The 14,988-nt window shown below is 42.5% G+C and overlaps 1 protein-coding gene across 1 annotated transcript in view; it reads left to right on the top strand.

Annotated features, from left to right (window-relative positions):
* COL21A1 (collagen type XXI alpha 1 chain) overlaps nucleotides 1-14,988 on the top strand; it is a 233,964-nt gene that overhangs the window by 142,702 nt on the left and 76,274 nt on the right. The window contains exon 17 of the mRNA XM_090034162.1: nucleotides 7,088-7,141. Coding sequence (XP_089890288.1) covers nucleotides 7,088-7,141 — 54 coding nt within the window. The remainder of the gene's footprint in view (nucleotides 1-7,087; nucleotides 7,142-14,988) is intronic.

Here is a 14,988-nt window from a genome sequence, read left to right as displayed (position 1 = left end):
ATACAAAGAATTCACCTTCATCTATAAGCAGTATATGAAATGAAGCTGTTTAGTGCCAGCTAAACTACTTGATAATAGTTCTGTTCTCCTAAATAATTCATTTAATGTTGGCAAAATCACTGAACTTCAAAGTTATCTCTAGGAGTGTGGAAATAAACTGTTTCTCTGCCTCCTAGTATTTAAATATGTAAACTCAGAATTTCTTAGTTCTGTTCAAAATCTGCCAAATGACTATTCACATCTCTGGTATTCTAAAATCTTAGAGTTTTTGGTTCCATTTAAAAAACTTAATTTGAGGTAGAACTTTTTGCAGCATTTCTAACAAATTAATAGGGAGCTGGTTAGCTGGACTATTCTGCCTAAAAATGCATAGGTTCCATGGCCTATATCTGTGCAACGCAACATAACGCAACACAACACTTATTTTGAAAGTATATAGATCTGTCTTTATCCTTACAGTAAACAAACTATGCATTATGTAATAAATTTTGGAAATGTCTAAATTCCAACTAAAACACATGTTAATGATCCTTTGTCATTTATATAACTACTCTACTATAAGAGTATGATGGACTTGAGTCACTATTTCTTCTTTTGTTCTATATGCATATCAAAAAGTAGTTTGAGAAATCATTTTCTCTTGTTTATATGAGTGTTAATCTGCTATTGAACATATGAGAAATCACTTGCACCTTTTTTGTTTCATAATACAATAGCTAATACAAGACACATTTCTGCTTCATTCTAACATTTTGTCAGTTTGCCTTTAACATCTGCTTACTATAAAAGATCATTTTATTTTGGGTTTGCTGTAATCAAAATCAGAGCGGTAACATGCAGGCTATGTTTGAAACAGATTTCTGCTGAAGTTTTCCCTATCCTCTTCCAAAATTTCTTGAACGTATTTGTTCTGAGAGAATGTTAAATAAATCATTGCTTCCAGTCTAGGAGCTGTCTATTGTGCCTTCTATTTATCTTTTTTTTAATTTAAATCCATTGATGCCATCTTGCTACATATTAATTGGTTGAATAATAATTTTTATATTACTTTCTAGATTTTTTTTGTTTCCTTTTTTGCATTTTTGATAACAAGAGCATGTTTGAATGATTTGACTTTTGAATGGTGTGGTTGTTCTGAAGTTCTTTGAAATTTTTCAGAGATTTGCGTTTCTTAGTCATAGAATTATGTTTTTGAAAGAGTGTTAAGGTTCATCCAGTTGAGTCTCCTGAACAAATGCAGGATTTGCTGTTCCTAAGGCCTTTCCTAAGGCTGGATGCCTATCCAGCTTTCTTGCAAAAAAACTTCAGCTTTCCTAGGCATCTTTACTGCTTGGAGACATGGAGAAATTCAGTGCGCTCCTGAATTCAGCCCAGCACATACCCAGAAGAGGCAGCACCTTAGCTGCATCCAGTTTTCCCAACAACTGTAGAGATTGTGTGCTGTAGTGGGGGTTTTTTGGGGCGCTTCTATCTAATAACTGATTGAATCAACCTTAGCTAAAAGCACCAAAAAGCCCCATTGAAGTCCCCAATCTATGTAGACACTGAGGAGTCAGGTTGAAGTAATGTGCTGCTGCTTCTGGTTGAGCGCAACTCCCCCTCCCCGGTCTTTCAGTGCCCCTTGTTATTGTCCCACTGCTCTTACAGTTAATTTTTTTTTTCCTGAGATGTTATCTAAATTTGTTTAACTGCAGTTTAAACACATTGTCATACATATCGGTGGCAGAGGAAATGAGTTTCCATTTTTGGGGGTAGTCTTTCGAATATTTTAAAACTTCTGCCATGTCCTCCCTTATCTCTTTTTCTCTGAGCCAAACATACTTAATTCTTTTTAACTTTTTCTTATATGGTACATTTTCCAACTCCTTTATCATCTTAGTCAGTCACTTCTGCCATCTCTAGTTCTTTTACATCAGGGCTTGACAATTATTTGGGCTTGCAAGCCAGACAGGGAGTTTTGGTAAGCTGCTGCAGGCCAAATCAGCATCCCCTCCTCACTCAACAGATCACCAAAACTCCCTAAGCAGCCCAATCCCATCCACCTAGCCATGCCTTGCCGCCAGGGTTCCTGGCTGGTCTCTGTGGAGACCTCAGGCTCGTGGGCTGGTGAGCAAGACAGAGCTGTGATCTACCCCCCACATACCTTTGCCCACAGAACTGGTTCCTGTTTTAAGGGTGTGTGGGAAGTGAATCGCACCTCTACTCCATGCATGGCCCAGATGGGGCATGGGCGGGCAGGGAGTGGCATTTGGGAATGGGATTGGTGGGGCAAAGGCAAGGATCTTGGGCCCTGGCCCCACGCTGTCACTGCCCTGTGTTCCTAGTGTTGCTCTTCGCCCACCTGCAGACCAGTCTCAGGCAAATGTGGAGCTGGGCTGCCTTGGCAGTGGGACCTGGTCCCGTGGCAGTTGGAAGGTGCTGCCGCCGGGGCTGCCAGGAAGTGAGTCCAGCTGCCATGTCGCTACAGCCCCACTGCATACCTAGTGGACAGCAAGACCAGCTGCTTGCACCATAGCCTGGGTTGCCATCTGTGCTTGGGTTGAGCAGGGCCAAGGGACCAGCCACGGACTAGACAATATCCCTCAGTGGGCTTTCCACCCTTTCTCTACATCCTTTCTCTAAAGTGGTACCCCAAATAATACCCAAGCTAAGACTGAACTATTAGACCAGTATGCTCTATAGGATCACAGGTTGCTAGAGTCATACAGGGTGATAAGTGTAATTTGGTTTTTTTTGTTTTTGCTTTGTTTTTTTTAAAGTACTAACATGGTTCTTGGCACAGTATAAAGCACAGAAAACAATATCGTGATTCCTGTTCTGAAGAATTTACAATTTAAAATGTAGACTCCATACATTGCATAAATACTGAGAGAAAATAATGCTAAGCTTTATGCTTTCATGAAATAATACAGCAAAGATCCCTGATGTGGAGTTCTGAAAATCCAAAAGGGTAGTGGGCACTTCCTGGGTATCAGCTGCTCTGATGATTATGGTTGTATGGGTGTCAGGATAGTCACATGGCAGAAGCATAATCATGTTTTATTGAGGCATAAAGTACCCTGTTTACTGTGGCATAAGTGTAGGCACACAAATGTTTATTGTGCAGCAGAGGAGCAGGCAACCCTATGGTAGATGCATCTACCCACACTTATTTAACAATCTGGTCTTGTCCACACAGATGTTGCAAAGTACCTGGAGTATCTTTACAAAGCTATGTACAAATTCTTCTTCATAAAAGGGATGGCATGCTTCCAAAGGATTTCTGTCTGGAAGCAGAGTTTTCCTTTTAGTAGATGTTATTGCTGCATTTGATCTGGACCAAACAGTCACAGCTGGGCCTGTATCCCTAGATAATAAAATTCTAAAGAATGTTTATTTCCACACAGATGTATGCAGGTTAGAAACCAAAATAACTGAACTTGTTATTGGTGTAAACTTCTACATTGATCTGTCCTTCCAGAAGAAGTCATAGTATTCTGGTAGACTTTAACATGAATTAATGTATATAGGACTTGATTACTCCACACACAACTGCCTTATTCTTTCACATCTTGTAATTGTACAGATAATTTGGATTTGGAATGATAATTTTTGATGAGCCATCCTTTTGTTTCAAAAGAAAATTCAGGAGTTGCTTGGAACTAATCATAAACTCCATGTTTAAAATCCAAATTAAACACAGTTCATTCCTGAAATACTTTGGGTAGCCAAACTGCACTATAAATGGTTTGTTGTAAACCCATTTAAATACTTTATAAGCAGAAAATTCTTTGGCTTAGAGGAGAAGGAAGGACCAGCAGCTTGCTTTTTCTGAGAACTAAATCTCCAGGTTTGATTTCAAGAATGTTAATGCTTTTGTTTTTCTCATACAGGCATGCTTAAACCAAATGCCAGAATTGAAGGGGCAAAAATTTTCTTTAGCCTCCTTAAAAACATAAAGGAAGCAAATATGAAATGGCCACTGGTTTGATTCATTTGATAACAGTTTTAAAATTTTATTGCTTGCCCTGCAGAGCTTCCATATTTTCTCCTAAGTAATAATATTTTATTATTATTAATTGCCCTTTTGCAGTCAGTAATCACTCCTCAAACTTCAGAAGAAAATTTCTTTATTTCTCTCCTATTGTTCACACAAACTCTTTGAAAGCTTCTGCTTATTTATCCTATCACAATAATAAAATTTCACTTCTTTGGATCTATCATTGTCCCAACACTTGGATTTTTGTTTTTTTGTTTTTATCCTATTCATCCTCCTTCTCAGTATGACTCCTAGTATGATGATTAATTTTGTAATTCTGAAGAGGTTTAAAAATAATGTTTCCAACTCTCTCCTCATCTTTTGACTCCTCCTTTCTAGTCAGTTATTTCTCAATTTAAATTTAGTAGAGTTCTTAGCAACAAAGGAGGCTGGTGGGATTCAGGCTGTAAGTGGAGGTCTTGGATCCAGAGAGATAATATGGAATACTTTGTTTCACAGGCAGGATCAAAGTCATTTTATTTTTCACTAATTGGATGATATGAGTCTCAAACCTGCTTTTTTGTTATTTAAATGTAGCATTTATTGTATTAGTCCAAACAAATGACTCCACATTTTAGTGTTTAAATGCATATTTATGCCTTCAATAATAAACCCCCGAACTATTTTTTATTACTTATAGGGCGTCTGAGTTGTATCATCAATAATATGAACAGCCATCAAACAATTTATGTAAAAAAGCTGAAATATAGTGAAGTTGCTTGGGAATTGTTGTATGCAGTAAACCTAATCTTTAATAGCTTATTTGGCAATGAAATGTATTTCAGACTGAAACTGGATACACATGTACATGTAAGCAGCGTTTTTCACACTGAAATTTAGTATACATGTCTACTTTTCTGGACTTTAGTAAAGCATACTTAGCAAGCTTAGGGAGCTGGTAGACTGAACACGCTAGAGGCAAGTCTGAGGAGAAAGGGAGTCCAGGATTGCTAATTGCACTTTAAGGAGGCTTTATTAAGTTTGCTGGAGCTGGAGCAAACTATTCCAGTGCAAAGACTGAATAGGAAATGTAGCATGAGTCTATCCTGGCTAAACTGTGAACTGACGTTGGAAACTCGGTCATATTTAGGTAGGGAAGAGTAGTGAACAAATATGCAGGGAGAAAATCACAGTAGCTTAGAGTGACTGGCTAGACTCCAGTCTTGCAGAAAAGGACTGGAGGTCACATTGAACAACAAACTGAATATATGTCAATAATTTGCTCCTATGGTGAAGAGCATATTGAGTATGTTAATAGACATGTCACTTACAAATCAAGAATGTCACTAGCAAATTCTCCTGCTCTTTTTGCACTAGTGAGGACTTGGCTGGGGTACTTTGCTCAGTTTTCGCACTGTCACTTCAAGGAAGATGTTGACTAATTAGGGAGAGTCCAGTGGGGAGTGACAAAAACAAGTAGAGATCTGGAAAAAACATGATCTGTAAGGAAAGGCTGAAAGTACTGGGTTTATGTAGTTTTGAGAAGAGAATACTTGGAGGTTGGTGAGGAGATTTGTTATACCTGAAGGGTTTGTTACATGGAGAATAGACTCTTCTCTGTAGCTGCAGGGGTCAGAACAAGAATGCTGGGATCAGAACAAAACTGAAGTACCTAAATTTCAGCAAGGAAAAAAATATGTTGGCTATTACGGAGTACTTTCTCACTGTGGCCATATCCACATGCGGTGTGGACGTTTGGTTCCCCAGAGACAACTAATGGCAGCACACCTTGTGCTGCCATTAGTTGTCCCCAGGGAATGCCTGTGCCACATGTGCTGTGGCATGTGGCAAGTTACCCGGGGGTAGGAGAGCTTAGGGCCAGCACTAGGCTGGCTTCAGCAGCCTTGCATGGGGCTCTGGGGCCCTCCCAGGGCTGCAGCAGCATTGATCCTGCTGCGTAGAGCCTGGCCTGCAGCCACAGCGTGGCTCTGGGTGGCCTGACTATGCTTTTGAGCGGTGCACACTGCCCATATGTGTGCTGCTTTGCTATTTTTCTCTGTGGGATTTTTTGACCCATGGATACCCAGGAGTCAAAACCCTCCGTGCCACTCTTGCAGCACAGAGAATGTCTGAACATACTACATAGCTGTACTCATCTGGACGCAGCCTGGCTGGGCAGGCTGTTCCAATGTTTAGCTACCCTCAGAGATTGTAGAGTCTCCATCTGTGGAAGTTTTTAGGAGCAGGCTAACAGGTTAGATAGTCTTGACTAGTGTTGTTGTGGGACCATTTGCTGTGAGCAGGAAGTTGGAGTAGATGATGTCCCAAGATACCTTCCAACTTTATTAGTCTTTTATTCTATGTAACTAACTATGGGATAATATTGAAGCTAGTATCATGCAAACTATTAAGTTATGTAATGATGTAGTGAGCAGAACAGGGCAAGGTGGTGTTCCAGGATCCGTATCTCATGGGCACAATAACTTTAATACATTTTGAATCAGGATGGGCTTTAGTTACATTTTTAGTCTAGGAGTTGCAACAATAACAGCTTGGGTAATAAGGAGAAGTATTGGCACTCCATCCCTAGTTCAGGGCATTTTATGAAGTTTTTATGTTGAAAAGCTAGCTGTGTTATGCACTGCTATTGGGAGGAATTTCACGTGTGCATACATTGTACACTTATTTTATCTAGAGCACTTACATGTTTATATGGCAGAATGCATATATAAATGGTAAGTATTCTACGTTCTTTATGGAAATAAAGAACAAAATAGTGGGTTGACAATTCATTCTCTGTTTTAGAACGTCTTTTAAAAACATTTGTTTTGTAGGTTTTGGGAGAGGAGCAGTTGTAAACATCCTATAATATGAGGGGACCATAAAGGGAGTTGCTATAAGTGTCTGGTTGGCTGAGTTCCTGGTAAATGTTTACTTTAATGTTGCTAGTATGTGATGTTAATGCTGTTAGGGGGTCTACAGTTGTGGATTTGATGTCTTTTTATTGTTTTACATCTGACTAAAAAAATAATATGCTACCATTTGAATTCGCTGGGGGACAGGCGGTTGCAGAGAGAGAACACTTTTATGCTTAAGTTTCCTTTTTAGCACTATTTTTTTCTTTTAAAGGGAGAAGCTGGACAGCCTGGTTCTCCTGGCCCAGAAGGACATCAGGGTGAGCCTGTAAGTGTTTTAATTTCTGAAAGACTTTTTTCCCCAATAATAATACTGATATTGTTTGTTTCACAATATTTTTTCATATTTCATAGTTTCATAGTTTCTAGGGTCGGAAGGGACCTGAGTAGATCATCTAGTCCGACCTGCCACCATGGCAGGAAATAATACTGGGGTCAAATGACCCCAGCAAGATGTTCATCCAACCTCCTCTTAAAAACCCCCAGGGTAGGAGCCAGCACCACTTCTCTTGGAAGTTGGTTCCAGATCCTAGCTGCCCTGACTGTGAAGTAGCGCTTCCTGATATCTAGCCTAAACCTGCCCTCTGCCAGCTTGTGACTGTTATTCCTGGTCACTCCTGGCAGTGCATGGGGGAATAGTGATTCCCCCAATGCCTGCTGATCCCCCCCCGACTAATTTATAACAGGCCACTAGATCCCCCCTCAGCCTTCTCTTGTAGAGGCTGAACAGGTTCAGGTCCCGCAGCCTCTCCTCATAGGGCCTGCCCTGCTGTCCCCTGATCATGCGAGTGGCCCTCCTCTGGACCCTCTCCATGCTGTCCACATCCCTCTTGAAGTGCGGCACCTAGAACTGGATGCAGTACTCCAGCTGCGGCTTGACCAGTGCCGCATAGAGGGGGAGGATCACCTCTTTGGACCTGCACGAGATGCAGGTGTCGATGCATGACAAGGTACAGTTGGCCTTCCTGACTGCCTCCCCACACTGCCGGCCCATGTTCATCTTGGAGTCAGTGATGACCCCCAGATCCTTTTCCGCCTCCGTGCTGACAAGAGGGGAGTTCCCCAACCGGTAGGTACGGTGCCGGTAGTTCCTCCCCAGGTGCATCACCCTGCACTCGTCTGTGTTGAATCCCATCCTATTCACATCTGCCCACCCTTGTAGCTTGTCTAGGTCTGACTGAAGCCTGATGCTCCCTTCTAGTGTGCCCACATCACCCCACATCTTAGTGTCATCAGCAAATTTGAACAGGGTGCTTTTTACCCCCTCATCCAAATCACTGATGAAGATGTTGAATAGTGCGGGCCCGAGGACAGAGCCCTGCGGAACCCCACTGCCCACGTCCTTCCCGGTTGATATTAAAGTGTTGTTTTGTTTTTTTGTTTTGTTTTTTTTAAATTAATTTACCAATGTTTATTTACTATGCACCAAATTCTCATTTAAAGCAAGAAGTAGGCAATGTATTAAAAAAGGTATTTAGGGATAGGGGGTTCAGTATTTTCCAAAATATGCAGAAATTCTTTATATGTAATAGCTTTTAAACCATCCTGCCTCTCACATTACTCCCTCCCATTCAGAGTTGGGCTGGACTGTTCATAATGGCAACAGCAGCAGTTGCTTACATAGCAACTATTTTGTGTGTTTATAATTGTCCTCATAGCCAATGTAGACTTGGTCTATTTTGAAACTTGTTAATAATCATTTACTGTCTTGCTTGCTACTTCTCTTTTTCTTCTCTTCCTTTTTTCCTCACCTTTTGTCACCTGTTTGCTGTTTTGAAAATTGTTTTCTTCGGTCTTATTATTTCTTTTCTTCTTGCTGTCCTGGTGGACTCTCTGATCACTGGCTCATCCTTGTTGCACTTTTTCCCCCCAGAAAATTCTTAATCTGTTCGTGGCTGGCAACTCCAGTTCCTGAGGGTAGTAGCTCCTATTTTTTTCTTCATTTGGCAGCTGCCAGGGTAGAGATAGTTATACTGTCTCCTTGTTTCCAGCTGTTTTGGTTTTTTTAAGTTACCAGGCTCAGCTCGTATGATGAGCCAAGAAGCCTGTAGAAGCAGCTGAAAGCTAGAAGCAGAGAATGAGCCAGCTGTCTGCAGACCTCCACTAATTACTCTACTGAGTATAGGCTACAGTTAGAGTTGATGATCCAGGAAGTATTAAATTCTATATTGAAAAATATGACAACACAACTTTACAACTTCATAAACTTAGGTGGTACCACACCTTAGAGCAGAGCCAAAGGATTGGTTATTACTACTGGAACAGAAATAGCACTTCAAGTCTAATTTCTTTTTTCCTTGGACATATAATTACTATTCACCAAACAATCATAAAAAACAATCAGCTGAACTGCAAAATATTGGACCCATAATGCCCCAGAATTTCTCCCCTTGAGCCAACCAGGTCCTTGTTTTCTTTTCCTCCTGAGCAATCACATGATTTTCAGGACGTGTTTAATCCTTTCCAGGTTGCAGTGCCATTACCTTATCACCCATTTTTATTAAGATAACTCACTGCGAATGTTAGCTAAAATGATAAAATATAAGTAAAGACTTCTTGAGGATAATGCTTTTCATGGAAGCTTGAATGTTCAGTCTGTAATATAACAGAACTTTTATTTCCTAATTTAAGTTAGTCTCCCTTTTTCAAGGAAAAATGTTGTTCAATTTTAGACTTTTCATGGCAGATATGGCAGAAGCAAAAGGCATTTTTGAGTTAGGGCTCATTAAAAGCTGACTTTGACAAGCTCAGGAGGTTTGTCAGTGAGGCCCTAAGGGATCGCGACCCCAGGGGGAGGGGAATTCAGGAAGTGTGGTTGCTCCTCAAGGGAACAATCCTCAATGCACAAGCTAATTTTATTCCATATCGGAGGAAAGGCAGCAAGAGGGCACAGCAGCCCCCTTGACTCTCCAGGGATCTAGCAGACCTCCTGAGGCTAAAAAGAAAGGCCTACAAAGGATGGAGGATGGGATTCATCTCCAAGGAGGATTATTCGGTGCTGGTCCGGTCCTGCAGGGAGCAAACCAGGAAAACCAGGCTGCAACTGAACTCCAAGTAGACTTGAGTATCAAGGGCAATAAGAAGTCATTTTTCAGATATGTGGGGAGCCAGAGGAAAAGCAAGGACAACGTTGGACCCCTGCTAAACCAGATGGGACAACTGACACCCAGAAAAAAGCAAACTTGCTAAATGGGTACTTTGTGTCCGTCTTTCATCAGTCCCATGGGACACCCACGTCCACTACAGGACAGGGAGGTTCAGGTGAGGGAGATCCCCTGCCCTCCATCAATGCCTACCTCATGAAGGAAAACTTTGAGAGGCTGGATACCTTCAAGTCAGCTGGCCCTGACAATCTACACCCCAGGGTATTCAGGGAACTGGCTAGCATCATAGCTCAGCCCCTGGCACGGATCTTTGAGAACTCGTGGTGCTCTGGTGTAGTGCCTGAAGACTGGAAGAAGGCCAGTGTGGTGCCTATCTTCAAGAAAGGAAGGAAAGTGAATCCAGCAAACTACAGGCCCATCAGCCTGACCTCTATCCTAGGGAAGGTCTTAGAAAAGTTTATTAAAGAGGCAATCCTTAATGGACTGGCTGATGCCAACATCCTGAGGGGTAGCCAGCATGGGTTTCTTGCAGGTAGGTCTTTCTTGACTAATCTCATTTCCTTTTACGACCGGGTGACCTATCACCTGGACAAGGGAGAAGAGATTGAGGTCATATATCTTGACTTGAAAAAAGCCTTCAATCTGGTATCCCATGGTATCCCATGGTCACCTCTTGGTGAAACTGGCCAATTGTGGCCTTGGGTCCACCACAATCTGCTGACTGGGAAATTGGCTCTGTGGTCAGACCCAGAGGGTGGTAATTGATGGAAGTCAATTGTCAGGGTGCTTTGTGACCAGTGGGATCCCCCAAGGCTCTGTCCTTGGACACATATTGTTCATCTTCATTAATGATGTGGACATTGGAGTCAGAAGTGAACTGGCCAAGTTTGCCGTTGACATCAAACTTTTGGGCAAAGCATCTACACCTGAAAACAGGAGAGTGATCCAGGTTGACCTGGACAGGCTCAGCAAATGGGAGGTCAAGAACCTGATGTGTTCAACACTGAAAAATGCAAGGTTTTCCACCTTGGGAAGAAAAACCTGGAGCATCCTTATAGGCTTGGCAGTGCTACGCTGGGTAGCACTAAGGAAGAAAGAGACTTGGGGGTCATGATTGACCACAAGATGAACATGAGCCTTCAGTACAATGCTGCAGCTAGTAAATGAACCAAAACACTGGCTTGCATCCATAGATGCTTCTCAAGCAAATCCCAGGACATCGTTCTTCCCTTGTACTTGGCCATGGTGAGGCTGCAGCTAGAGTACTGCGTCTAGTTTTCATAATTTCTAGGGTCGCAAGGGACCTGAATAGATCATCTAGTCCGACCCCCTGCCATGGCAGGAAAGAGTACTGGGGTCAAACGACCCCAGCAAGGTGTTCATCCAACCTCGTCTTAAAAACCCCCAGGGTAGGAGCCAGCACCACTTCTCTTGGAAGTTGGTTCCAGACCCTAGCGGCCCTGACCGTGAAGTAGCGCCTCCTGATATCTAGCCTAAATCTACCCTCTGCCAGCTTGTGACCATTATTCCCAGTCACTCCTGGCAGTGCTCGGGGGAACAGGGACTCCCCCAGTGCCTGCTGATCCCCTTTGACTAGTTTATAACAGGCCACTAGATCCCCCCTCAGCCTTCTCTTGTAAAGGCTGAACAGGTTCAGGTCCTGTAGCCTCTCCTCATAAGGCCTGCCCTTCTGCCCCCTGATCGTACGAGTGGCCCGCCTCTGGAACCTCTCCATGTTGTCCACATCCCTCTTGAAGTGCGGTGCCCAGAACTGGACCCAGTACTCCAGCTGCGTCGTGATCAGTGCCGCATAGAGGGGGAGAATCACCTCCTTGGACCTGCTCAAGATGTATCTGTGGATGCATGACAAGGTGCAGTTGGTCTTCCTGAATGTTTCCCCACACTGCCGGCCCATGTTCATCTTGGAGTCAGTGATGACTCCAAGATCCTTTTCCGCCTCTGTATTGACAAGAAGGGAGTTCCCCAACCTGTAGGTATGGTGCCGGTTGTTCCTCCCCAGGTGCATCACCCTGCACTTGTTTGTGTTGAATCCCATCCTGTTCTTGTCCACCCACCCCTGTAACCTGTCTAGGTCTGACTGTAGCCTAGATCTCCCTTCTAGTGTGCCCACATCCCCCGACATCTTAGTGTCATCAGCAAATTTGAACAGGGTGCTTTTTACCCCCTCGTCCAAGTCGCTGATGAAGATGTTGAACAGTGCGGGCCCGAGGACCGAGCCCTGCGGAACCCCACTGCCCACATCCCTCCAGGCTGAAAATGACCCATCCACCACCACTCTCTGGGTGCAGCCTTCCAGCCAGTTGGCAACCCAGTTGACTGCGTGGGTGTTGACACCACAGTTCCCCAGTTTCTTAATGAGAATGGGGTGAGAGACAGTGTCTAAGGCCTTCCGAAAGTCCAGGAAGACTATGTCCACTGCTACCCCTGCATCTAATGATTTGGTGACCTGGTCATAGAAGGCCACCAGATTGGTCTGACAGGACCTGCCACTGATGAACCTGTTTTGGTGCCCCTAAGCATGAAATCTCCTGCTCGCCCCTCATGGATGTGTGCCAGCATAATTTTCTCAAACAGCTTACCTAGGATTGAGGTAAGACTAACTGGCCTATAGTTTCCTGGGTCCTCCTTCCCCTTTTTGAAGATGGGAACCACATTGGCCCTCTTCCAGTCCTCTGGCACCACACCAGAGCACCACGAGTGCTCGTAAAGCCGCATCAGGGGTCTTGCAATGACCTCCGCCAATTCCTTTAGTACTCTAGGATGGGCCCCACAATTTGAAATGTATGTGGACAAGCTTGAGAGAGCCCAGAGAAGAGCATGATCAGAGGTCAGGAAAACCGATCTTACAACCACAGGCTGAGAGCCATGGGGCTCTTTAGCCTGGAAAAGCACAGGCTCAGGGGTGACCTGATGGCCACTTATAAGTTTATCAGGGATGACCCCAGTATCTGGGGGAACGTTTGTTCACCATAAGGGATAAAGAGGTCAAAGAGTTATAAACTGCTGCAAGACCATTTCAGGCTGGACATAAGGAAGTATTTCCTTACTGTCCGAACCCCCAAGGTCTGGAACAGCCTGCTGTCAGAGGTAGTTCAAGCTCCTACTTTGAACACCTTCAAGAACAAATTGGATGCTTATCATGCCGGGATCTTATGACCCCAGCTGACTTCCTGTCCTTCGGGCAGGGGGCTGGACTCGATGATCTTCCAAGGTGCCTTCCAGCCCTAATGTCTATGAAATCTATGAAAACAAACTCATTAAATACATCCAGCATTTGTTTGGAAATAAACAAAATGCCTTGGTTTAACAAGGAACTTTTTCTACAAAAAGGAGCAAGCTTGTCTTTTAATAACAATGTCAACTTTCAAATTTGTAAGCTAAAATATCAGTTATAACTTGCAGAATCTTTGTTCAGGAGATTAAAGAAAATTTTGCATATGAGTGATTTGAAGATTTCAGCTTTCAAAATTAATATAAATTTGAATAGCATGTTCTCAGTTAAAGTTTTGCCATTAATACTTAGTATTGGTCTGTCATGTACTACAGAGATTTCTTTGGGTTTGTCCATTTTATGTACATAGCTTATAGAATTGTGTGTGAAGATGAATCAAACCAAGGGGAACTTGATGCTTCAGAAAGGACCCTTGGTTTTACTGGAGGTTTGCAGAAGATAATTTCTTACAGCTATTTAAAAATAGTCCATGCCCCCTCATTTCCAGTCAGCCAGTGACCTCCACAGGTAAAAGTGTTCAGGTGAGGAGCTTATTCCTTCATTGATTTCAACCAAATGTAATTGTGACTGAACCTTTAGACAGCTATGCAGACAGGGGTGTTTGCGTGTGTGTGTACACATGTTTTTGAGTAAGTGTGCTCTATAATTCTGAAGCTGTTTAAAGATAATGTTGTCAACTCTCTCCTCATCTTTTGAATCCATCTTTTTAGTCAGTCATTTATCAGTTTGAATGCCTGTGCGTAGCTTTTAGGGCTGTGTGAGACAAAGGAGGCTGGCAGGATTTGGGCTGTAAGTGGAGGTCATGGATCCAGAGAGATAATATGGAATATTTGGTAGCACAGGCAGGATCAAAGTCATTTTATCTTTCACTAATTTGACGGTATGAATCTCAAACATGGTTTTTTGTTATTTACATGTAGCACCTACTGTATGAGTCCAAACAATTACTCTTTTTAGTGTTTAAATGCATTTTTACTCCTCCTGCTCACTGTTTTTTCTTCCTGTCCCTTCTGTCCCATATGGCTGCATTTCCAAATCAAAAATGAACTTCTGTTCACTTGCTTATTGATTCAGTCTATGCCACTTAGACTAAGTTGTGAAGACTGGATTGATTCTGCCTTGGGCTTTCTGACTGACAGTACTTAGCCCTTGTGTTTGTAATCTGGAATTGCATTAGCTTTCAGCCTTGGTGGCTATTGTTGTCAGGATACTTTTAACTTAGTTCTGGGTGTGGCATATACTTTACAGCTATTAGCTGATTATCTAAGGAAGTGACACAAGCTGCAAGTAGCATATTTCTCATGAACATACATTCTAGCTGAAAACATTAGAAAACCCCCCTGAAGTTTGTATCTGATATTTAGGTCATGTTACAAGGTCTTGATATGAAATTTTGTTTATATACAACAGTAGTACTATAACCAAGCACTTTTATTTTGGCCTGACTTCTACTGCTTACCTGTTAAGGTGTTTCTCCACAATGACAATAATTGTGTTAGGATGTCAGGTTTATTCCTACTTTTAGTCATTAAAAAGCAACAAAAGCTAAAATCATTCTCAAATCTAGTTAAATACTTTTTTGCTTGAAAGACTCATTTAAGTTATGCAAATTATAGAAACAATTTCATGTAGCAGGAGTGACCATATTAATTATAAACCCTTGAAAAGATTATGTATAATAACATCAGCTGTAGGTCCTGCCACCTCCTCCTGGATTGCAACCTTGTTGTGGTGGAGAGAGGCTTGTATGTTCTCATG

The sequence above is a fragment of the Crocodylus siamensis genome, chromosome 1, assembly GCF_052110815.1.
Source record: "Crocodylus siamensis isolate JL-2025a chromosome 1, ASM5211081v1, whole genome shotgun sequence".
In the NCBI taxonomy this organism is placed as follows: Eukaryota; Metazoa; Chordata; order Crocodylia; family Crocodylidae; genus Crocodylus; species Crocodylus siamensis.
This window is presented reverse-complemented; position numbering and strand designations above follow the sequence as displayed.